Raw genomic sequence first — 24,761 nt, 5'->3', positions numbered from 1 at the left:
CAGAGGGCTTTTAACATCGCCAAAATATCAGAAATTATCAATACACGTGTCTGAAAGACCTCAGAGCCTGGCCTGGGCACAGATGGTGGAGCAGAATCCTGCTTCAGTGATTAGCTGGGCTTGGAGATGATTCCCAGCTCTGCAGGAGCAGATTCCCACCAGTTTTGCTTCTGGGCAGCCTGGAGGGCCTGGGATCTCCAAATTCCCAACAAAGCAGGGCTTAGCCAGGTCAGAATTGATCTATTGAGGCCCATCTTACATAAACATCTGAGTTAACTGTCATGTGCTGGGGGATAAGGGATGCTTTGTGTGCCAGAGATCCTGTCACTGAGGCAAGAACCTTTCTGCTGGATCCTGGGAATTCAGACCTTGGTGCAGGATGAGGCCCAGACAGGAGTCAGGTTGCTGGATGAAACATGTCAGGTTACTCCCAGGAACGGTGTTTTGAATTTTCCTTAATCCTTTCTCGAACAATTTGCTGGCAGCTCTTTAATGCAGGTGGTTTTATAACACTGCAGAGGTTTAAATGTAAAATAGCAACATTCCTATAGTTTGGGGTGGGATTTTTTTTAATGAGGCCCAAGGAAGAATTTCAAATGGGCATTTTTCCTTCTTTTCTTTTGAAAAGGAGTTTGGAAGTGCCTTTTAGAGTTAATGAAACCAAGCAGAATGAACTGCTGGAAAGCCTAAAAGTGAAAAGAAATAATTCTTATCCGTGAGACCCCTGTTACTCTCTGTGTTCAGATCCTGGAGCTGCTGCTGTTGGGCTCTGTTGGGAGCTGTGAGCTCATGGAGCTCCCTGCCAAAGCAATCCAGCCCTTCCTGTGCATGGCTGGGAGCTGAGGACCCACCAGGGGAGGGCCAGTGGGATGCAATTCCCGCTCCTTGCAGCTTTTTTTCCGGGCAGAAGGGCTGTGAGCTGCTAAAAGCTGCAACTGGTGAGTGTGTTCAGCAAGTCCTTCCTGTGGAAATGGCAGGAAAATCCATCAGAATGAACCCAATTAATTTAGTTTTAAAGTCGTTGTACCATCAGCTCCTTAGTTGTTATGGAATGTAGTTACACCAACAGGGATGGCAAAGCTGATTTGCAGGAAGTGCAGGAAATCCCATTTCCCCCCCCAAATTTGGAGTTAAAAGTCTGGAAGACCAGAAGGTGCCTCCCTGCTCATGGTGCAGGTCCATCTGCTCTCAGGTGACTCTCTTGGTGTCCACACTTACCCAGCTCTGGTTTTAAACCAGTTATGACTCTTTCCTTCTCTTATTCCCTGCTGGAAAACTGCTCTTCTCTGCTTGTCTCTCAAATCTGTTCATGGCCAGTTTATACCATTAGTTCTTGCCCCTTTATCTTAAATAGCTTTTCTCACTCTGTGGTGTTTGCAAGCCTGGTTATGTTTAACAACCATAAACTGCTCAATCTTCTTTTGGCAAAGATAAACACATAATACAATCTCCATGCTCTGAAGGGAAGTGTTTCCACCTCCATTCTGGTTTGAAATCACCCACCTTGCATTTGAGTGACCAGAACTAGTGCTGATGATTAACCTCTATTGGCTGGGAATTCTCACATGCTTTAGTTATATTGTTTTAAATAGTCCATATTGGACAGCCTGGCTGTGACTGGTGGGGCAAAGAGGCTAAATTTGGTTATTTTATGTGAAAAAGTTTGAAAAAGTAATAGAATTGAGGTTGTCTGGTTGGCTTGAGAGCCTCGGGACCAGCCCAATGTGGGGGAATCGTTCTAGGGGATAAATTAATTTGTCCCTTTAGAAACAGAGTGGGGTGGGAAGGGAAAGGTCACTCCATGTTTAGGGAGAGTCACCTGCCTTGGGATCTGTTGGATGAGGGAGGAAGTTGCACTTCTCCTTTTGAAATGTCACTTTGGAGAGGAGACACTGGCAAGTGTTTGGAGGATTAAAGCAGTGATGAAAAAAGTGCTTTTTCAACACAGTTTGGCAATCTCAAACATGCCCAGCTGGCCTGCTAAGAAGGAACTGGGTTTCTTAGACCTTGCCATGCTAGTTTAAAAACATGATTCCTCTGTATTAAATGTCAATGTATATTTTGCCAAGCTAATTATCATTCCAGCCATTGACTACAAGCTTCCTTGCCAAACTGAGATAAAATTTCTGTGTGAATGATTTGATGCTAGAGAATTATTTGTGAGAGTGAGCCCAAAAAAATGTTTAGTTACTGTCTAGTGCTAAACCTACTACTGTTGTCCCATCGGGATGGGAATTTCTGCACGTTGCTGTCGTGAAAACACCAAGAAAAGATGGTTTGTATGTTGAGAAATTGCATATTTTAGCTGTCAAGCTCCAGTGTTGCTCGAGGAGGGGGGGAGATCACAGCTAATAGAAATCTTCACCAAAAAAAAAGACCAAACCAACAGCAAAGACCAACCAACGCCTCCAACCCATAAACCAAACTCTTTCTTAACAGAGAACGATCCAGTATTTGTGTAAATTCGGGATCTGAATGGCTGACTTGTTTGTCCCTCAGCCTGCTCAGCAGTTAAGAATAGTTCTTTATCTTCCCATTAGGACTGTATTATTTTACAGAAAAGGGGGTGGTATCCAGTTTTCTCCCGAGATTGCCCAACTCCCAGCAGATCCTCAGTGACGTGGGGAGCCATAAGAAACACCAGCAAATGTCCTCTTGAACAATTAATTCCCTGCATTTTTAAGTCGCTGTCCTGCCCCCAAAGTCCTTGTAGATGTTCCAACCCCTTGTTTTCCGGGAATACTTGTCCTGTAAGCCACCTGACCGTTGGAGTGCCATGGCTGGTTCCGCTCAGCCGGGAGGGCGGTGAGGGAAGGGGAGGATTCTGTCAGAGCAACAATCGATCCTGCCACGTTTTTTGTTGTTTGAGATGCTAAATTTGGTGGGTTTTGTGTCCCAACAGCCACGTCCCCCCGGGTGTCCTCGGAGCTGGAGCAGGCGCGGCCGCAGACGAGCGGGGAGGAGGAGCTGCAGCTGCAGCTGGCGCTGGCCATGAGCCGGGAGGTGGCGGAGCAGGTCGGTGCCCGTGTAGGTTTTGCCTTTGATAGTTGAGATTACCATCCTGGGGTTTTGGTTTATTGTTTTATTTATTTATTTCCCCCCCACAATGGCAGCTTGGCTTTGCTCCAAAGCTCCATCTTTCGGAAGATGTCACTTCTTGTATATTTTTATTATTATTATTATTTTTGGTGGTTTTTTTTTATTTTTTAAGTCTCTTTTTAAAAGTAACTTCAGCCTCCGAGCTGTTTTGAGACTAGTGGAAGATGACAGTCACTTTGCAAGAAGACTTTGTGTGGGAGGATGTTAATCAGCACGTTACTGAAGATGTTTTCAGTTAGGAAGAGCTGGAAACATGACTGGTCCTGAAAACCTTCATTAATGCCAGTGAATTCCGATTCCAGTGGAATTTTGAATGGTCTGGTTGTTTGGTAAGAGTGTCTGGAATTAAGAGGGTGACCTGACACAAAGTACCAGAATATATAAAGAACCTGGTTTAAAGTAACTTGTTTCCTAATCTGTCACCTGAGTTATGTTACTGTGCTAATTCTTAGGAAGTTCATTTTGAATTTGGAGCAAATGATGGATAAATAATTGTGGATAAAGTTTGCTGCATGTTAATATATAACAAAGTTGAATCTCAGCTTGAGTGAAAATTCAAGTCATCCCTGCTGAGTGTCTGTAATGTTTCAGAGGCTTCCTGTGGCAGTTTAGCTTAAGCTGCATGTTAAGCATGAGTGTCTCTGTGCTTGGAAAGGAAAACTATCACCCAGTACACTTTATCGTTGTTGAGCAATAAAGGGAAAGAAAATATAAATCAGAATCAAATCAGTTGAAGTAGCTTGAAAAGTGACAGGGAAATACCAGCTGGGGGATTAGTCAACTTCTGACAGATGTGATGCAAGCAGAGACATTTAAAGTATTTGAATGTACCACAAACATTGCAGTTTACAGATGTTTAAACCTTCGAATTACATGGAGTTGGCTCGACTGATTCCCTTGGTGTTCTTTACAACACTTGTATCAGCGTGGAGGGAAGCTGGGAACAGGCAGGGCAATCACAGTTCAGTTCCCTCCAACCTCCAGTGGCTCAGAATGGTGGTGATAATTTACAAAGGGGCTGTTTGCCCGAAGTTCTGTGGTGTTTGTACCTACCAACTGAATTTTGGAGAGAATGTTGCTTTTTATATTCCCATCAGGAATAAAACAACACGAGGGTAAATGTCAATCAGCAAGCTGGATTGTGTTGGTGTCACAGGGTCGGGGTGCTCCCCACCTCTGGTTGAGGCACGAACCACAAGAAAATTCCTCTCCCTCACTCAGCTGTGTCCAAATTTCAGCCAGTGATCCCACCAGCACTGCCAGGGTGGCAGGGAGGGCTGGCCAGGCCTGCCTGCCCAGGGGTTGGATTCCTGGAGGGAGCAGCAGCTCAGTGCAGGCTCGTGGTCTATATCACCAGTGTTGATTTCCTTTGCAGGAGGAGCGCCTCAGACGCGGAGATGATCTGAGATTACAGATGGCTCTGGAGGAGAGTCGCAGAGACACAATTAAAATTCCCAAAAAGAAGGAGGTAGTGCCTTCGACTAAGAAACTCCCGGTCATGCTGCCAAAAGCTGAGATACAGTAACACAAAAATAGCTTAATACTGAGCTCTTTTATGCTTTTGGGATTGCTTTGTTGTGTAGCTTAAAAGCTTCTTCCGTGTGGGTTAAATTTCGAGCTGCTAAGTCAATGCAGGTGTGTAAAAGGCAAAAAAAAAAAAAAAGAATAATAATAATAATTGCTTCTTCACTCTCACGGGTTTGTACTTCAGAGTGACCATGCTCTTGATTAAAGCTCAGATTATTCCTGCCCTCAGCACACCACTTTGTTGGACCTGATGGACGCCCTGCCCTCCTCGGCACCGGCCCCGCCGAAAACGGAGCCCTGGGGACCTCCCGCTGTTGCAAACCAAACTGATCCCTGGGGGGGATCCACAGTGGCAGCTCCTGCCTCTGACCCGTGGCAATCATTTGGTAAGGAGAAAAGTGCCGGGGGGGAATGTTGTTTTTAAAGGGTTTTGCTTTTTGCTGTTGAGCTTTTTCAAAGTTCCTCCCGTGACCAGTGTCACTCTTGGGTATTAGTCCATCTTGGTTGGTTCCCAGAGTCTAGAACTGATGTTCCCCAACTCATTTCCAAGCAGAAACAAATGGAAATTTCACTGTTTTTAAACAGCTGGGTTTTTGTGTGGGCATTCTGTCTGTTCTGCTTCAGGCCAGTGGTTGTACAGCCTCTTCTTTAAAGTGCTTCAGAGTCGTTTCCATCAGCATTCAACACAACACCGTCAGGTTCCTGATGAAAATGTTGAAGTTTAATAATGAAATGCCTTGTTTGGGGTTTTTCCCCTCCTCATGGTGGCATTTAAGGCACCTACAAAGCTGCTGGGCCAGCTGCAGGTCATTGTTCTAAGTGTCATTTGTTTCTCTTTTGGTGACAGGAAATCAGAAGAAGTCCCAAGTTTTGGGCCCTAAGGCTATTCAGTGTATTTTTCCATGGTTAAAATCCAGCACTCTTCAATTCTCCTGCTTGTTCTGTCACCCTCTGACAGCATTTTGCTTGCATCAGTTTTGGGCTGTAGTGTTTTTTGTCACTGCCTCCTAACTTTGTCCTACCACAGCACAACCCCGTATTCCAGCTTGCTGGTTTCTTGGCTGCCAAGGATGGTCCTGAAGATGTAAGATTTAGGAGTTTTCTGATAAAAAGAGTGACTCATTAAATGGTGTTTCTCAAGTCCTGCATGTGCTGTGGTGTTCCAGTGGAGCTGATGGAAGCTCCGGGAAGGGATCTTCCCAAACGCTCCCATTTCCTGCGCTCCCTTTATGAAGGAAAAGACATTTTTGGGAAGCTGCAGTTGATGGGAAATGCTGTCATTAGCATTTCTGGTGGGGCACTGCTGTAACTCAGCACTGAGGGCAGATAAAGGAAGTGTAAGTACCGGTGTGGGAATAGTTGGGCTTCCTTGGAGGGTTTTGGCATTTCCTGATGCAGAGCTGCAGCAAGACCACGGGCCCTGCTGATGGAACAAAACCCAGCACTGCAGATGGGCATTTGTGCCCTTGTGTGCAGCACTGAATTGGTTTGCAAGAACATTGTAGTGCCACGGGGGGTTGTGTGTAGTTTGGAAAGCTCTAAATAATTCTCAGTCATCACTTGAAACCCACATGGTGGTTCAAGATGATAGTTGTGCACGTGAGGGTGATCCTGAACTGCTCTGGGTTACACAGCCCTCAGTTGGGAATGAAACCATTCCTGTCCAGGGGGTTCATAGAGGAGAGGAAATGTTTGCATGTGCTGTCTGACTGGGAGGTAGCTGATCACTGTGCAGTTGGACAGGATGTGCCTGTGAAGTGCTGGGCTCCCATTCCTGGTGGTCCAGGATGGGGATGGATGTCAGGACCGAGCAAGAATGACCTTCCAGCACCAGCACCCACCTGGCCCACTGCAAAAGGGACGTGGGATTTGCCTCAGTGGTCCTGGGGTTTGGTAACTTAAAATATTGGTAGAAACAAGAACAGGACTGCTTTGCTGAAAAGCAATAAATTAGGTTGGGGAGGAAGAAGAAAAGCCTGGCAGGAAATTGTATATAGTGAGGGGAGTTTCCTCCTCTTTCCTTCTCTCTTTGTTTGGTCTTAAATTTCCCCTTTCCCCTCGTGCACAACCTGAAGCAGTCTGGTGATTGAGTTTGTGGGAATGGAGAGTTGTCACAGATTTCCAATAAAGATGAGAGTCCTGAACATACAGGCTTTGGGTTAAAAATAAAAATAAAATAAGGATATCAGTGGGAAGCTCAGATCTGTGTCAGGAGTGCTTTCACATGGGAATAAAAAAGCACAGCTGGCTCAGGGAAGCTGATTATGTTTTTAAAAAATAACAGGATGGTTAGAAGAGATGGAAAACATTCCCTTTGCATCTTAGGTGTCTTTCTCCAAGTGCCTTTTATATCTCATACCTTTTACCTCTGGGCTTTTTATAAACTTATTTTCCCCCGAGTTCAGAAATGGACCCTGTGATTTAGGTCACCTCCAGTCAGGTATTGTCAGTTGGGGTGGAAATGTCTGTCACAAAAGCAAGTTTATTTTCTTGTTGGAACTGCAGATATTTTTATTCAGTTTCAAAGGGGGGGATTTGTTTATTCATCTGCCTTGCACAGAATTTCCTGGTGCTTGTTGTTCAGGGCGTGTGACACTGATGCTGGGAGTTATCAGTGTTCCTGGTGCTGGACTGCTTCACCTGTTCATGTTCAGTGTTAATTGGCAGTAAAGGCACATAAGAGAGGTTAATCTCCCAGGAAAGCTTTCCAAAGGGAAGCTGAACTCACTGGTGTTCCCGCTGACTCTTTTTGCAGGTGCCAAACCAGCTGCTTCCGTTGACCCTTGGGCAGCACCAGCAGGATCCACAGCTCAGCCTCTGTCCAAAAATGACCCTTGGGCTCCTGCTCAGTCATCTTCTACTGCAGCAAAACCTGTGGATCCCTGGGGACCAGCTCCTGCAAACAAACCTCTCTCTACTTCTGGTGAGGAACAGTCTCATGTTCTTTGAGCAGTGAGGAGAAATCCTGACGATGTTCCTGCATTGTGTGGTTCAGAGCTGAACAACGTGCAGAACTGGCCTGTAAAATAAAAGGGAGTTGTAATAACTAGCAGGAAAAAGAAAATCAAATGTAATTATTCTGACTTAGAGCCCTGAATTCGTGGAGCTGCTTCGTGCTCTGTCCCTTCCACATTCTCCTCTTGGTGTTCGTGGCTGCCTGCTGAGCCCTTGGGACTGCTGCTGCTCTTGGGCTTTATCTTTAATTAGACAAGGACTTCATTTCTGGCAATGAATGATCCTATAATTTAAGCTTTCATCATGATAAATAGCTCTGCAGATATGATGTCTCTGCAGATGCAGATTGACAGGTTGAGCAGCCCCACGCTTTTGGAGGTGCAAATGAAGGTTTGTTCTTCAGACCCAGGGTGTGAAGTGAGCCCTGGGTACCAAGGTGCTGATGGAATTGTCTGTTCATGCTCTGTAACTAATGCAACCTTGATGAACCTTAATACCTGCTATTTTCATATCAGCACCGTGGCTAAATGCATCCCAAATGCATTTTCTGCCAGCCCTTCATAACAAACAAAGGAATCTGAGTACTGCTAAAAGTTGTCTAATCAGCTTTCCACTGGGCAAAGGGCAATAACTGGATCGCTGTGAGAACCAGCCTTTAACTTTGTTCTTCTTAGGCATTGTTTTTGTACTCAATCATCACTTTTTCTCTCGGGGCTTTTTTGTCTTTTTGTGTTCTTTTTGGACCTTCATTTGCTTGAAACGTGTTGAAGGTGAAAACTAAATTAGAAAAAACGTTTTAACTAATTAAAAAATCCAAAAACCTGCCACACAAACTTTAAAGCTTTTCAGGAGCGTGATTGCTGGTCACTTGGGTTTGGGTTTGCTGCCTCCACTCTGAGGTAAGAGCGTGGAATTTGGAAATGGTGATTTTTTCAGTGGGTGTGAATTCTGGGCAAGTGCTGGTGCTTCAGCTAACGGGGCTTTGCCATCTCAGCAACCTTTGCTATTGCATTTCTCCTCCTTTTCTCTTGGGAAGCACAAGTCAAATCATCACTGAAGCTGTAACAGTGCTAAATTTGGCTTTGGAACTCTGTTCAGAATGTGTTTTACTTGAGGGGCTGATTAACACTTGGTAGTTCAAGCTGTAAATCCATTTCTCCTTCTGCTTTCTCTAGTGCAGACAATCAGCCAAACCCCAGCATGCTCAAGGTGTGCCCTACACTGATTCAAAAGCAAACTGCTCTGAATTAGTTGTTTAATTCTGTAAGAAAGGACAATTTTCTGACATTATCCTTCTCCCAGCTCCTGGGTAACTCCAGGACCACTCCAGCTGCTGCCCTGGAGCCCAACAATGGCTTCTTGGTAACACAAATGGCTTAGGAATTGCTTCCAGGAGGATCAGGTGTGGGATGCAAGCGAAGATGTGTTAATGACAGGGCTGTCTTGTTGTTTTGAACAGGAAGTACATCTTTTGACCTCTTCAGTAATTTGAATGGTACAGTTAAAGATGATTTTTCTGAATTTGACACACTCCGAACTTCCAAAAAGCCAGGTACGAATCCAGTTCTTAGCATGTGGACAGGTTGGGTGACAGTCACAGCAACAAATGTCTCTACTACATTTTATTAGATAAAAAAAAAAAAAAATCAGCTTTCACAAAGGGAAGGATTAAAGCTGGTGGTAATGCAGCAGTAAAAGCTTGTTGTTCACGTGTTGGCCTGTGCATGAACTTGTGGGGAATGGGCCTTTTACTCTGTAATCCATAGAATTGCACTGTGTTGTAACCTCTGGCTGCATTGACCCAGAAATTGGGTTGGATTTTAAATTTCCAGTATCCAACGAGTTTGGAGCAGGGCTTGTGCTCCGAGGGTCAAACAGAACCATGCTGACTGAAGTCCTCTCTTGTATAAATTGTGATAGGAAGATGAGAAAATACGCTTCTGTGAATGCTCTAAGTTATTTTTCCTTTGGCCAGTAGTGACTAAATCCAGACTGCCAGGCCCTCAGTGCCAGGGCTGTGGTACCCTGTGCTCTCAGGATGGTTCTGCCTGCAGGAACAGTCATTAATGCCCAGCTGGGCTTCCTGAACATCAAACCTGGGGGGAATCCAGCTAGGAAGGGCACAGCAGGGGTGTAGGGCAAGGGCAGGAGCCAAGGCTTTGGAGTATCTTTTCCTTGGAGCCTCTGAGTCCCACCTGGAGCAGCAGAGCTGTGGGAATGCTCATCAGGGCAAAGCAGGGAGCGCCTTCAGTAGAGCTCTGCACCTCTGACTGCAGCTTTCTCGTGCTCTCCTCCAGAACATTTGTCTGCTTGCATGCTAAGGGTGGCCCTGACACACTCCAGCCTGACTAATCCCAACGTTAGAACTAAACATTCCTGCTGTCAGACCCTTCAGGGCTCTCTCTGCGTTGGCTGTGTGGATTAATGGGCAGTTTTGTTTGTCCCTTTGTGTTGTTTCAGCCGAATCAGGTTCCACTCTGCCATCTCAGCACAGCGGTACCACGAGTCCTGATCTCTTTGATTCCCAGCACTCGAGTGGGACATCAGGAAAGCAAAGTGCAGCTCGGAAAACCCCGGAGTCCTTTCTGGGCCCCAATGCTGCTCTGGTGAACCTGGATTCCCTGGTGTCTAAGCCACCACAGCCTGTTACTTCGCTGAATCCGTTCTTGGCACCAGGTCTGTTTCTGCACAGCCCTTCACGTTTGTGTTTTAAGCTTTCCCTCCCTGTAGGAAAACTGTGCATTACTCAGTCCTGGTGGATTTAGAGGAAGGAGTTTTGGGTGTTTCTTGGTTGCTTCAGGCAGCAGATCATGGCTGAGAGCAGGAAGGTCTCACAGAGGCATCTTGAACTGACCCAGCATAGTGACAGTCCCTGAAGGCACAGACTTTCTGCTCTTTGTCTGCAGCTGAGCTTGGTTCCAGCAGTTTCCCTTTTGCCCTTGCTCTCTCCAGATTATCTGAGGTTCCAGAGAGCAAAATTCGGTGGGTTGCTGGTCAGGCTTCCTTTAGCCTGGCACAGTAAACCAGTTTCCATCTGAAAACACATTCTCAGTATATTTGGGAAAAAAAAAAAAATAGGCTGCTGCAGTTCTCCTGTAAGCTGGGCCTGTTAGAAGTGAGCCCTTACTTAGACCAGGCTCAAATGGTGACACTAAACACGTGGAACACGTAATTTTTAAAAGCTGAAACGTGCCCTGAAATTTCCACATGTTGCTCATATGGTTGAAACACCCTGAAATTCTTTTTCAGTATGGATTTTCTTCACTCTTCCAGTGCAAGAAAAAAAAGCAAAAAAAAGCCAGTTTATTAAACTCCTTGAGCAGGAAAAAGGCAGTGATTCTGAGCAGCCTTGGCAGTGAGTGCTGAGAGGAAATCTGTGTATCTGCCCTTACCAGTTACTACAGAAAGTTTGTGAGGGGTCACTGGGCCATCCAAATAACGCCGTGCAGGGATGGGGAAAGGAATTTGCAGGCTTGGCAGCAATCCAGGGAACCTCAAACGCTGGGAAAGTTGTTCTCTGCTTTTTCTAGCACCGCTGCAATTCGGAAACAAGTTGTTTACTTTGTGAATTCTTGTCCGAACTCGGTGCCAGAAACACGAAAATGGAGTTGGCTGGTGAGGTTGTGAGGCAAATGTACAAATCAGAGGATCACAGAATAGTTGGGAAGGGATCCTAAAGATCATCCAGTTCCACCCCCTGCCATGGGCAGGGACACCTTCCACAGGTTACTCCAAGCCCCGTCCAACCTGGCCTTGGACACTTCCAGGGCTGGGGCAGCCACAGCTTCTCTGGGCAGCCTGTGCCAGGGCCTCCCAGAGAGGAATTTCTTCCCAATATCCAAACCCTACTCTCTGTCAGTTTAATCTGCAGTAAAGGAGCACAGAGGGCCTGCAGGTCTCTTCCCCAGTGCAAATTTTAAATAGCATTTAAAAGCTAAAATTGGACACCTGGATGTCATGGTTGGGCATGTTCCAGGTGACCAAATTTGGGACATCTCCTTCTGGTCAGTACTATCAGAAGGGGAAACTGTTGGTCAGGGAAGGGACGTTTTGTGGGATTGATGGGTTCAAGGAAACAGCCTGTACTGGTGCCCCGGGGAATGGCACCCAGGCAGGTTCTTCCTGGGGTGTTCTGGGTTTTGGGAGTGTGTGGGAATGAACCAAAGGTGCATTCTTGGCCAGAAGAGACGATTTCCAGATCTCTGGTGATGTCAGCGCCGTCTCTTTCCCTCTTTCCCCGCAAACCAGGCGCCGCCACAGCCCCGACTCCAATCAACCCCTTCCAAGTGAATCAGCCTCAGCCGCTCACCCTGAACCAGATGAGAGCGAGTCCCGTGATGGGGAGCAGCCCTTCCTTCAGTGCCGTGCCCCCCATGAGCATGGAGCCAATACCTCTGTCTTCCAGGGCCCCCGTGCCCGTGGGGATGGCGCCGATCCCGGCGATGGGCACCGTGGCCTCGATCAGCAGGATGGGCCAGGGGCTGAGCATTGCAGGATCAATGCCCCAACCTCTCCACAGTACAGGAATCCCGCCGTCAGCCTCCCAGTCTGCAAATACAACTAACCCTTTCCTCCTATAAAGACCCAATTAAAGGAACTTTTCTTTTCCTAGTGTTTCCAGGCTGAAGTCTTTACAGCGGAACGAACGTGGCCTGTGTGGACTGAACGGTGTGTGAGAGACTTGGAAGTAGATTTGCAGTTTACAGTTATGATCTTTGAAGAGTTGTCTCTACTTACCAGTTAATCTAAAAAAAAAATCTAGTCTTTGCTACAGATGGTACCTTACTTTGGCTTGTTGAGCATCATGTGAAAATGTTCAGACTTTTTCACCAAAGTTAGATTCTGCCCATTTTGTTACTTTGTTAATCATTTCAATACACTTTCTAGGGAGAGAAACCTGCCATTTTAAACTCCGTTGGCTATTTTGTAGATGTCAGATCATGTGCTGGATCCTGAAATTTACTATTTACCTGCATCTGTCACTTCCTATGCCCATATGATAGACCTGAGATTCCGAGTGCTAGTGAATGTTTTGCACATAACTACACACAGTTCTAGACTGTTGGTTCACCCATAGTCCTTACTCTTAGACGAGACCGATCCGGAGGGGCCCAGGTGGCTGGTTTTTATGCATTAAACATTGCAAACTCGCACTGCTTTTGGTATCCGAGGCGTGACCGAGAAAACAAGCTTGTCTCTAAAGGAAAATAACACAAAACCCCCCAGACTAAACACCCAAGAACATGCTCGAGTTGTCGATATGCCGTGTGCTGTCGTGCAGTGTTGAATTTGTACACTACTCTTAAGGACTCCTGGAACTCTCTGTGAGTGGCTGCACTCGTGCTGAGTGAGTGTCCTGCTCTGTGCTTGTCCAGTACCAGCTTCTTTGGAAGTTTTTCATGTGTATTTTGTTTTTATTTGACTTACAATGTGAGTTGAAAGAAAAGGAGAAAAAAAAAAAAAAAGAAAAAAAGACAAAAAAAAAAAAAAAAAAAAAAAAAAAAAGAATTACAGTGGGACAACTTTGAATTCAGTTTCACCGGGGCAAGCTTTAAAACTAATTCAGGCTTAACCTTGCTATATGCAGTTACTCTTGTATACTTTTGCACATATTTTGTTTAGTACAGTTTCATATTTGAGTTTGCAGAGTTACCTAATAGTCCTTTTTTTGCTAATTTTTATAATGTGGTTCTTATTTAACTGTCTGGTTTTGATAGATTTATCAAGTCTGGCTGAAAAAAATTAAGATATTGGCAAATGTCATTTTTATGGTTTTAATGCCCTCTTATTTATGGTTTTAGCTCTTTGTTTCTGTAAAGAGAGTTTAAAAGGGAAGATTAACACTAAAATATTTACTTTTAAATGAAATATTCATAATGCAAATCAAAAAAAAAACAAATCCTCGTGACTAATTATTTTTAGAAGAAATGAATTTGAGCATAACATGATTTAAGACTACATTAAAAAGAAAAAACACTAAAGTCGCCTTTCCCTTGATTTGTTCCCTTTTCCCAACCCCCTCCTTCCCCCAAACTGGACAGACTTTTAGCCTTGACGAAGATCACAAGAGAGGCTGGTGGTGTTTTTTTTTTTTTGGTTTTGTTTTCCTTGTAACACTTCTTGAGCTGTTAAAAAATTCTAATGTGCAAACCACGACTCGTTTAATTTTATCGGCTTGGCCTCTTGTTTTCTCCCCCCTCCCCTGCTGGAAGGTTCAGTTCACCCCGTGGAAAAACTGGGAGAGCTCAACTTGTCCCTCTTTGAACCGGCACGTCCGGACTCCTCCTCGGCACCAACCCCGCGCTCGGGGGTTCTGCTGGAGACCAAAATCCACCCCAAATATCCGTGGGTGGGGATGTCCCAGCGCTGGCTCCTGCCTGGAGGGCATCTCTGCGTGGATTGGTGCATCTCGGTGGCTTTCCCTGGTTAGGAGGTTGTGGGGGGCAAAAAATGGAGAACAAAGAACCGGAGTTTTGTGTCCCGTTGTGCCGGAGCTGCCACAGGCACGGGAGCTGCCACAGGCACCGGGAGCCGTCTCCTGGAGGGAAGGGGGGCTGAGAGACCATCAGGTGTAGGGCACAATCACGGATTTGTAGCTGTGTAGGTCGGTGTAGCTCTGTTGGTGTGCAGAGTGCTCGGTGTGTGGGTGTTCCTGTGCAGATTGCGGGATCCCCGTGGATAGTGTGGGACAGGCGAGGAGGATCCCGAATATTCGTCCGCTCCTGTTTTTATAGAGGAGGGAAGAGAATTGCTGGCCACACCCAGTGTGTCTTTAAAAACAAAAACCCATTCATGTTGCCTTTCAGAGTAAGGAAAAAAAGACTTGACTTTTTGTTGTTGTTGAAGTTATTGAGAAGTGTAGACCAGGAAGGGTGTGATTCTTGCAGATGGGGTGGGGGTGGGGGGGGAAGGAAAGCGCTTTCCAGCTGATCTGTGGCAAGATTTATATTTCCAGTTTGATGTTCTCAACAGTGGAATCGAGGTCACTTGATGTTTTTTCCCTTAGTGTGTCACCTGAATTGCAGTTGGATGGGGCACGAAAAGCCCTGACCACATCCTGGGTAACTCTTTGGAGGCAAAGGTGGGGCTGAGGATAAGCATTTAAAGTGATGAAATGATTGACGTGACTGGAGAAAACTGTGCTGTGGGTCTGGTAGGGAGCCCTGGCTTAATGAAACTGCTGAATGGCCGATTGTTGCTTTTACCAAGTCCACTTCTCCAAGAGCCGTGTTCCTGTTGATTAAATATGGAGAGAGAGAGAGAGGCTTTCATGGCACACCAAACCATGACGGGGCTCCTTTTCCCCTCCTCTCCTCCTTTTTCTCACCTCGCAAAATACTAAAAGTGCTTTTTTTTCTTAAATTTTTTTTTTTTTTTTTTTTTTAATGTTAGTAGCCCAGAATAGCCTTACTGGTCAAATTGACCAAAGAGAAAAGTGTTAAATATTTTGTAAAATAAAAAAAAAAAACTTAAAAAACCCCTAAAAAAACCCAACCGCCCTTGGCATAATTTTACCCCCAGATAAGCTCAGTTATTTATTCAGTTTTGTACTACAGAGAACCTAAACTCCATGGAGGGGGCGGGGAAGGGAAAAGCGTGATGGGCTGTACTGTTTACAGTCTTTTTGGAGTAGCCAAGACAACTCTCGTTCCCCATCTCCCCCTTTGCTGTTACAGTTTCTAATGTGTACTGTAGGTCTGGATATTGCACAGGTTGTGGAGAAACAGGTGGTTTGTTTTTCACAGCAGAAGCTCACCACGACTCGCTTCCTTCACAAGTGTTACAAGTTTCAATATTTACCAAACTTTTCACAATCCCGGGAGCCGGCTGCTTTTTACCACTCTGTGCTGACTTATTGACATTATTTACTGTATAAATAATTTATCATTTGTACTATTGTATCATAATGTCTGTATCTTTGTGTCATTTTTTTTTTTCTTTCCCCCCTCCCCTTACTCCCCCCCCTTCCCAAGCGATGTCACGGATGTGCTATTTAAACAAATGCCATCAGAACAGTTGGAAAGACAAAAAGGGGGTTTGTAGGTGACTGGTCAGAATTAAAATTGTATTGCTTTATATTCCGGCCGTGTTGCTTTTTCCAACCCCGTCCCAAGCGAACCCCGCGCCCGCCGTGCCTGGGTTTGGTGGTGGATTGGGGGAGCTGATCCCGGCCTGTGCCGGGGGAGATCTCGCCGTGACTGAGCCACGCTGCTCGTTCTGCTGTCCGTGGGATTCCTTGGATGCATCCATCGCTTTCCCGGGACAGGCTGGGGAGACAGGAGGGTTTCTGTAGCTCGCCGAGCTCGGGATCAGTTGAGACCTTACTAACTCAATAAAAATGAAGACTTGTTGTGTTGCAGGTGACTGAACTCCTTCTTTAAGCCACCCCTGAAACGGCTCCACAGCAGAGGGATCGTGGAGCGCTGCCTCACTGGATTTGTGTCCAGGCAGGAATCTGGGGAAGGTGGCTGTGGGATGAGGGGGTTGGGGAGCTGTGACACAACTGCCCTGGGGAGCTTTTGCTTCCAGTCCTTGTAGCTCATTCTTGCCCTTCCCTCAGCCTTGGCTCTGTCCCGTGGATCACATGGGGAGCAGGAGCTGCTTCCAGCTGGGAAGTGATTCCAGCTTCTAATTCTGGCTGCTTTAATTGAAGGGCACTTCATTAGCAGGCGGCATCAAGAGCTGCCTCTCCAGAGCCCCTCCAGGTTCCCTGGTGTGAGTTTGCTGCCAGTCAGGCTGATCACTAATCAATGATCACTAATTAATGCTGAAGTTGCAGCCGGGCTGGAGACCTGACTGGGAAAGGTGGTTTTGGGGAGAAAAGCCTCTGTTTTGGTTCCATCCCCGTGGTCCAGAGCTGGCTGGGGGTGCTGGGTAAACCCTCTGCTCCAGCAAGGCTCCTGAATCCCTGGAGAATGAGGTCAGGCCTTGGAGTCGTTTTGCTTCCGTGTCCAGGCCAGTGAGGAAAACAGGAAAACCTTTGGGCCAGGAGCAGCAGCCCAGGAACCAGGTACCTGCTGGCTTTTGTACCTCTGGTTTTTCCAGAGGGGGTGGATGCTCCTTGCTCCTTGCTGGAGGGCTCTGAGTGTGTTTTTATCACTCCTCTGACTGGTCTTTCTGTGTGATCAGCACTGACTTCACTGTTTTACAGCTTTAAACTGCCAGAGGGCAGGGTTAGGTGGGATATTGGGAAGGAATCCTTCCCTGGGAGGGTGGTGCAGGCCCTGGCACAGGTTACCCAGAGAAGCTGTGGCTGCCCCATCCCTGAAGTGTCCAAGGCCAGGTTGGACGGGGCTTGGAGCAACCTGGGCTGGTGGGAGGTGTCCCTGCCCATGGCAGGGGGTGAGACTGGATGGGCCTTGAGGTCCCCTCCAACCCAAACCAGTCTGGAATTGTATGATTCTACTGCTGGAATTGCACAGTTTAAACTGAAGCTGCTCTCTACAGGGAAAACAGGAGGGGATCAAAGTGGAAAGGTGGTGACTCTCTCTGATCTCTTCAGAAGGAGTTGAATTCTGGCAGAGCCGAGGGATCCTGAGCTGATAAATCCCACGGTGAGAGGAGATGTGGGGGCTGTGGTGGAGGTTTCTGCTGACCTTGGGTGAGCTTCATCCCACCTTGTCCCACGTTTCCTCCTGCTCTGCCATGCAGGGAGGTGGATTTGCTGCTGTGCAGGGGAAGGGGACTGTGGATAAGGTGTTATCTCTGGCTCCTCCTCCGCGCCGCTGTTGCCAAAGTGTTTGGGCTGAGAACGTTCGTGTTGCCCCTTGTTTGTGCTGGGCTGGGTGATTCAACTCTGCCCTTCTGCTCCTTTGCATGGAACTGGGAGGAAAGGCCTTGGACCAGCTCGTGCTCTGGCTTTGGCAGACCCCTGCATTTCGGAGACCCACAGTGGCTGATGCAGCCCCTCTCATTCAACACTTCCATCTCTTCATGCTCATCTGCCTCCCAGGTCATCCCCTCCCCATCTGTGAGCTGGGACATGGGTGAATATGGATTTCCTAAGGAGAGGTGTGTGGTTGGGAGCTCAGGATTGGGAATGGGGCAGAGCCACTGTTGTCCACGGCAGTGGCAGCCTCGGCTCTGTTTTGCTGTTGGTCGATTGTACCCTGTAATTGTGGTTTCAAGGAGTGGGAGGTTCCCCTTGGTGCCAGTTCCCCTTAGGGCAGTTAATTAACAGCAGTGTGATGATCAATAGGGAGTTGGAATCCTGCCAGAGTAACCCAGCCTGGTGCTTTGCAGAGGGTGAAATAACAAATCATGGATGGGGGAGTGTGGGGAGCCCTGGGGGAGCACAGCACGTCCTCTGGCTTTGCAGGGGGGAGCCCAGGGCTGTACCAGACCTGGGTGGAGTTGTGGGACCTTCCTTTGTTTGGTAAACATTTCCCTGAGTGATTAGGGAAAATTCCATGGGCAGGGACACCTTCCCTTATCCCAGGTTGCTCCAAGCCCCATCCAACCTGGCCTTGGACACTTCCAGGGATGGGGCAGCCACAGCTTCTCTGGGCAACCTGTGCCAGGGCCTGCCCACCCTCCCAGGGAAGGATTTCTTCCCAATATCCCATCTATCCCTGCCCTCTGTCCCTGGGAAGCCATTTTCCCCTGTCCTGTCGTTCCAGGCCCTTGTCCAAAGCATCCCATGCCCAGCCTGCACTCCCTCCCACAGCCTGGATGTTCTGCCTGAGCCGTTCCCAGCACTTGTTGAGCAAATATGTTCCTGTTCTCAGGTGAAGGAAAATCCAAGACATCTCAAATCGCCTGAATGAAGCTGTAATAAAGGTGGAGTTTGTCTTCCCCAGCTCCCTGCCTGCTGCTGCCTGACAGGAGCTCTCTCTGGGGCATCAGAGCTGCCAGCTTTGCCCCTTGACTGCTGAGAGCTCCTCCCAGGCAGGAATGGCATGGAGGGTTTCAGCCCTGTTTAACCACTGGAGCTGCTGGAGGTTGGGTCAGAGCTCCATCCAGCCCAGGGAGCTGTTGCTGGAGCAGAGACACTGGATTTGAGGGGCTGAGTAATAACCCCTTGGTGAACCCACTCGCTCTGCCGGCTGCCCTGGGACCAACACCCACAGCAGGTTGGTCAGGGGCTGCTGGAGCAGATGGAGGCAAAGATCCTGCACAGGATGCTGACTCAGCATGGACTTGCCCCACCCATCCACCCACCAACCCCCATGGAATTCCCCAAAGTGGCTGAGCCACCTCCACTAATGCCAAAGATGGAAAATCATTAGACACCTTCCTTGTCCCTTTCCTTTCCTGGAACCTGTGAAAATCAGGCAGTAGTGGGGTCTGTGTCCTTTCTAAAGGGCTTTCTTCTGACTAGGGAATGAGATTGGGTGGTTTATCCAAGCTCCAGGGGGCCAGTTCTGCCTCGGTGGAGCAGCACACATGGAGTCCTTGGAGCCCGTGGGCTGCCTGGGGTTGTGTTGGGTGATGGTCATGGATTTTTTTTTTCTTTTTTAATATCTTCATTAGCAAGTCTGGCACTAAATGTAGTAGTGATATTCTCTGAGGTGAATTTGGGTACTTAAATATCCTGGCCTGAATAGAGGTATAAAAATAGAAGCCCTGCAGCATTTACGTGCGTCTGCTGCTCTTCCCTCTGAAGGACGAGGCTGGATCCCTCCCATCCTGCTGGGAAAGCAGGTTGTGTTTTACCCTCCCTCCTGGGGGCTCAGGCCTGGTTTCCATGCCCAAAGGATGGTTCCCAAGGGATTTGTGTCCTGTGCTCCAAACATGGAGGCTGTTCCTGATCTGCAAACACTCTGAGTGTCTCAGCCCGTGGGGTTTGATCTCACCCCTGTTTGACTCCCAGAGGACTCCTCAGCTGGTGGAACAAAAACCTGGGGATGTCCTCCTGCTGAGAAAGGGAAAGGGGCTGAAATCCCTTGTGGGGTGTGGATTGGGTGGCTTTTGCCCAGCTCTTTGCTGGGCTCCTGCTGGGGCGTTGCATGGCCTGGAAGATGCTCCAGATGGATGTTGTTGGCTGGTGTGCCTGGACCTCGGGTCTCCAGCTGGGCTGGGTGGTGGTGCACGAGTGGGAGGCCCTCATGGGGGGCTCAGATCCTTGAGTGTGTCCCAGGGACAGCCTGGGCATGTCCTGTGTGGGCTCTGCAGAGCCACCTGCCCATCCAGCAGGCACTGCCAGGCCAAAGGGGAAGGCCCAGGGTGGGGGTTCCTGCTGGTTCTCCCTGGTGCTGGTGGGTCCTGATGTCCAGGACCCCACCCTGCTCTCTCCTCCTGAGAGCCCCACAGACCTGTGTTTATCCTCCTCTATCTCCAGCATCAGCTCCTGGCACGATGCTCCAGTGACCTTGGCATGAACCTTGGCATCCTGGGGCTGAAACGCCACAACCCTGGCTGGAGTTGGAGCTGCAGCTCCCAATTCTCTTCAGATCTGGCTGCTCTGTTCTTCTCTGTTTTCTTTTTCTTTTTTTTTTCTTTTTTTCCTTTGGAGCGTTTCACAGGAGGCTCCTGCTGCTGCCCCGGCACTGCTGCTGGGGAGCAGTCGCTGTCAGCTCTAATCCAGCTCATTTTCCGATGGAGATAATTCCCAGCTGCCGCGGCACTGCTGGTGTAAAGCAGCCCGGCTGCCCTCGGGGCAGAGCCGGGCTCTCCAGCGCTCAGGGATGCTCCCATTCCTGGCTCAGTGCCATTCCCTGTGGCGCCGGGAGGTGTTTGCCCCGTGCTCTGGGGACAGGGGGCAGTGCCAGGGCAGCTGCACTGAGCCATTTCCACGGAGAACAGGAAAAACGGGGGCGTCCTTCCCCCAGCCCCTCCTCAGCCGATTGTTAGGAACCTCCTCCAGCATCTTCCTAAAGGCTGGGAGCTGCCACGAGAGGGCAGGAGCTGATGCTGCTGTTCCTAGTTTTGGTAGAAAAGGCTGTAGATAACAGTTCCTAAGGACTATCCCAATGATTTCCCTTTTTCTGGGAGGTTTGGTCCCCAAGCTGCTGTTTGGTCCATGTCCTTGGCTGTTTCCTTCCCAGGGTGAGAGCAGGAAAACCCCCATGGAGGGAGCACCGTCCAAAGCTTCTCCAGGCCAGGAGAGCAAAGGGAGCTGCTGCACAGCCCCCAAATATCTCCCAGCCTTCCTTCGCTTCCAGAGGGTCCCTCTCCGGTTTGTGATGGCCAAAGCCCCTCCTGTGTCAGGACACACGTTCTCAGTGAAGGTTCTTTTCCTGCCCCATCTCAAATTGGGAGGGTAATGCCCGATTTCAGCGCCTGGGAGAGATTTCAGAGCAGCAGAACAGGAGCTCCAGCAGCAGCTGAGAACCTCGTGCTGCCCCCTGTGCCACCCGGGGCTGGGAATTCCAGTCCGGGTTTGACCAGAAGGGAGAATGATTAACCAGGAAACGAGCAGGGTGTTAGAGCTGCCTGGAGGTGGGCGAGAGGAAATCACCTCTGCTGCAGCAAGGCTGGGGTTTACTGGGGGTTACTGGGTTCTTCCAACCTTTCAGGTTTTTGCTTTTTTTAGCTCTCTGCTTTTCACTGCTTTAACTTTTCCGAGGGTCCTGGCAGCTTGGCTGGGAAGGGGGAAGCTGGGGTGGGTCTGGTGGCTCTCAGTGGGGTTAAACATCCAACAGGATGCAGAGCTGTGTGTGAATAAATTTGGTGTGTCCTTGGTTGGTTTAACAGGTTCCTCGTGCCTGGGAGCTCTGAGGGGCAGTTTTGCTCCAGCTGGGATGGGGGCAGGTAACTGTGCTCAAGGGAAAAGGGATGTTTCAGCAGTAGGAGGTTCAGTGTTTTCCCCTGGAGTGTTCCAAACACAGATATTTATCCTGCTACTGCAGCCAACTGCTTCCCAAATACTTCTGAAAAGGAAACAAAATTCCTTTGGCCTCCTCTGAGCCAACAGGAAATATTTATTAATTCGGATTCCAACGTGACTCAGTTCAGAGATTACATGAGTTGCCAAAACAACTGGTGGAGAGGAGCTTTACTGGAAGTGTGGAGTCAACAAAAGCAAGACAGGAAAAATGTGAGAGATGAAAAATCACCCTCAACCAGGTTTGGAAAAGCCTTTGTCCCTCGTATCAAAGGTGCCTGTAAGAGCAGAGCTTGGATGATTTAGGGCACAAACAAAAGGCCTGAGCAGCAGAAAGACAAACAAATACATTTAGACAACTGGGTTTATTCAGCCTAAAAGAAGAGCTCAGAGGGGGATGCATTTCACTGGACTGTTTTTGCAAGGTGCAATAATTTCAGTTCCCCATTTGTACCACAACCCTCCCCTCCCCAAAATTACTAAAAAGAACTGGGTTTGCAATGATTTTTTAACCCCAGGAAAACTGCTACAACTGTGAACTTTCCATTTCATTATTTACATAATAAGTGTACAAAAGACTGTTATAAAAATACTTTGTCCCAGACTGTGAGACAGCCTGACACTGCTCCTAAAAATGCTAAGTATTATCTGATGGCATTAATTAACACAATACTTCAAACCTGTAACTTACTGAAAGGATTGTACTTGGTCAGTTATTCCAAAGCCTCGTGGGCTTGTGTTTCTTTTGGAATAATTCTCCCAGATTAATCAGCTCCCCCCAACCCTTTTCCTTAAAAAGCCACCAAGTGCTGAACTTCCCTGGGAGCCTTCTGAGCACCTGATGGCACAGGTCAGTACTTGTGGAGCCCTGGTGGCCCCAGGGAGGGGCTCTGCAGATCACTGGGGGTCACGTCGTAGCCCAGCTTCTTCAGGTCCTTGGTCATGACGTTGAAGGAAACGGTGACGAAGCCCTGGGATCTCACCCTCGTCACTGGAACAGAGATGACGTGAGCACAACCAGCCAAAGGAGGGCTCTGAACTCAGGATATCCAAGGAGGATTGTTCTCAGCCCTCCCAAAGATGGATGGCCGAGCTTCAGCCAGGACTGACCTTCTCGTCCCTCTCCCTGCGCCACAACTCTGGGGTCAGTGAATTCCGGGCGCCTCCCTGTGAGCCAGCTTGGAGAGAGAACACAGAAAACAAGGAACTGCAGGGTTTGGAAGAAAAAAAAAACAACCCCAAAACTAATTTCATGCCCATGATGGTTATTTCTGGGCTAGACAGAATCTTCCTGCGGCAAAGGAATTGTTGGAACTGATTCACTCTTGATCACCCAGAGAAACCAGACACTTTGAATACACAGAAAAATACACACAAATTAGTGAAGGGCCCACAAAAAGGGAATCTAAAGGAGAAGAAATCAGCTGAATCCTGGCAATATTGTGCAAGGGGAAAGCCTCAACATCCTCAGTTGCTGTGTACAGGCTGCTCCTGGAGGGATGTGTGTGTATGTGTGTGAACAAGATAAAGGTTACAGCAAATGCATTCCAGCTGGGAGAAAAAGCAGAATGGGAATTGTTTTTCCACCTTCTTTGCTTTCCAGGTTGCTCTTAATGTGGCTGTGCTTCAAAAAAATACCCTAAGAAGATTTAGGTAGTGGGTTCAGTACAGTAAACAGGTAGTTAACATGTTTTCAGGAAGCTTTTCAAAGTACCCAGATAGCTAAAAATGTGATTTTACCTGGCCATGGTACAGAATATTCAAGTTTGCACCGGTGATTTGCTGGACATGCCTTTGTGACTAAGGGCAAGTAGGACTTTAAAAACATAAAAGTCATTAATTATTACCTTGTAAACTGCTGCAGCCTCGAGGTGGACTCTGGAACAAACATAGCGATGGTTCTTCTGTGCCTGAAGCAAAAAAAGAGACCCAGAGAACTTCAGACAGGAAGCAAACAGCAAGAGTTTGTAAATTTATAAAGGCACCAGAATTTCAGACACATCAGAACACTGAACATCTCCAGGTGGGACACTTTTCCTTCCAAGGAGGAGAGGTTTATTTGCATAGGAACAGTGTATCTTCCTCCATTTCCAGAGGTGGGAATGAAAGCTTATTGAGCGCTGAGAGTGATGGGGGAGAGGCAATTTACTGTGCTTCATATTTGGGCTTTTTTACAGGCCAATTTTGGCTTTAGAGGTGTTCACAGGACCGACAAAATCTGTTTGGTGGCCAGGGACTCCTAGAAAATCCAAGCCCTTTGTACCAGAAGGCACAAGGAGGAGACATGGGAGCATTTTTGTTGCTGAAACAACAGAGTAGCTGGAACAAAAACCTGTTTGAGCCCCGAGGGACAGGCTGTCACTCACCTTCCAGGCGTGAAGGGCACGTGAACGGCTCCATAACCCCTGACCACGTCGTGCCCGAAGAAGTCGGGCCCGTAGACACTCAGCACAATCTGCGGCCCTGCAAGGAAGGAGGGGGTGAGAGGGGGGCTGGAAATCATCCCCCCCCTCCCCAAAAACACTCACAGCCAAAAGGGTTGGTGCTCTTGAAGGTGATGTCGATGGGGAGGTTCCACACGAGCGTGGTGGGTGAGACGTCGCTCTTGGAGGTGATCTGGGAGATTCCCTCCTCCAGGCCCTGCGGGGGGAGGGTGCAGTGAGCAGGGGGGGCCTGGCAGCCCCCAGGATGGGGGTTTGGGGGGCACAGAGGGGCCCTACCGCGGTGGGGACCCAGTCCTGGCCGTAGACGAAGCAGAACTTGCAGTAGAGATCGTCGAATCCAGGGAACTGTGGGAGACAGGGGGGTGTCAGTGGGGATTTGGGTCTGCCCAAGGAACACCGCTAAGGGCAGAGCTGAGGGCACGCTGGGTTTGGGAGGGGGCTGAGACTGGGCTTTGGGGGTGGTGATTTTAGGAGGTTTAGGGGGTGCTGAGGCTGAGTTGGGTTTGGGGGGGCTGAGCCTGGGCTTTGAGGGTGCTGATTTTAGGGGGTTTAGGGGTGCTGAGGCTGGGTTGGGTTTGTGGGGGCTGAGGCCGGGCTGATTCTCCAGGGGTGGAAGCCTTGCTGGGTTCAGGGGCCGAGATTGGGTTGGTCAGGGGGATTTAGGAGTGGCCGGGTTTGAGGAGCTGAGGCCGGGTAAACTTTGAGGGGCTAAGACCGCGCCGAGTTAGGGTGGGGTCGGGGCGCTGAGAACAGGCTGCGCTGGGGAGGTGGCTGAAGCCGGGCAGGGTCCGGGCTCGGTCTATCCCGCCGGGCGGACACGGGACCGAGGACTTGGGGCCGCGCTGCCGGTCCCGGTCCCGCATCCCGGGGGTGTCCGGGGGTGTCTCCCTCACCTGCCCGCTCTCGATCTCGCCGCTCACGGCCAGCAGGAACACGCTGGGCGCCGCCATGCCGGCCGCGCCCGTTGCCAT

At 48.6% G+C, this 24,761-nt stretch overlaps 2 protein-coding genes across 4 annotated transcripts in view; one reads left to right on the top strand and one right to left on the bottom strand.

Moving 5' to 3' along the window:
• EPN2 (epsin 2) overlaps positions 1–13,746 on the top strand; it is a 38,957-nt gene extending 25,211 nt beyond the window's left edge. The window contains exons 3-9 of one of the 2 annotated variants that reach the window (XM_050317264.1): positions 2,903–3,015; positions 4,475–4,567; positions 4,856–5,012; positions 7,382–7,549; positions 9,041–9,133; positions 10,042–10,257; positions 11,830–13,746. In XM_050317264.1, coding sequence (XP_050173221.1) covers positions 2,903–3,015; positions 4,475–4,567; positions 4,856–5,012; positions 7,382–7,549; positions 9,041–9,133; positions 10,042–10,257; positions 11,830–12,161 — 1,172 coding nt within the window. In that variant the 3' untranslated portion in view covers positions 12,162–13,746. The remainder of the gene's footprint in view (positions 1–2,902; positions 3,016–4,474; positions 4,568–4,855; positions 5,013–7,381; positions 7,550–9,040; positions 9,134–10,041; positions 10,258–11,829) is intronic. The other variant, XM_050317265.1, reaches the window with a different exon arrangement.
• Positions 13,747–21,951: 8,205 nt separating this feature from the next.
• On the bottom strand, positions 21,952–24,761 carry B9D1 (B9 domain containing 1). Of its 2 annotated transcripts, XM_050317278.1 has the most exons (8): positions 24,684–24,761; positions 24,067–24,135; positions 23,875–23,986; positions 23,713–23,809; positions 23,194–23,256; positions 22,457–22,524; positions 22,185–22,337; positions 21,952–22,136 (listed from the first exon to the last, which is right to left on the bottom strand). In XM_050317278.1, exons 1-7 carry the CDS (start codon positions 24,759–24,761, stop codon positions 22,198–22,200), a joined length of 627 nt encoding a protein of 208 aa, XP_050173235.1. In that variant the 3' UTR covers positions 21,952–22,136; positions 22,185–22,197. The 2 variants fall into 2 exon arrangements, with proteins under 2 accessions (XP_050173235.1, XP_050173236.1); XM_050317279.1 differs by lacking the exon at positions 24,067–24,135 and having other exon boundaries at positions 21,952–22,337; positions 24,684–24,749.

Source organism: Myiozetetes cayanensis, unplaced genomic scaffold (genome assembly GCF_022539395.1).
Source record: "Myiozetetes cayanensis isolate MyiCay16 unplaced genomic scaffold, myiCay2020 scf20-37, whole genome shotgun sequence".
NCBI lineage: Eukaryota > Metazoa > Chordata > Aves > Passeriformes > Tyrannidae > Myiozetetes > Myiozetetes cayanensis.
This window is presented reverse-complemented; position numbering and strand designations above follow the sequence as displayed.

Excerpts from the sequence above, each read along its gene's own strand:
- B9D1 (XM_050317278.1), bottom strand. The coding sequence starts at position 24,761 with ATGGCAACGGGCGCGGCCGGCATGGCGGCGCCCAGCGTGTTCCTGCTG. Across the intron at positions 23,987-24,066 it reads AGGACTGGGTCCCCACCGCG|GGCCTGGAGGAGGGAATCTC; the intron begins GTAGGGCCCCTC and ends CTCCCCCCGCAG. Across the intron at positions 22,338-22,456 it reads GCAGGGAGAGGGACGAGAAG|TGACGAGGGTGAGATCCCAG; the intron begins GTCAGTCCTGGC and ends TCTCTGTTCCAG.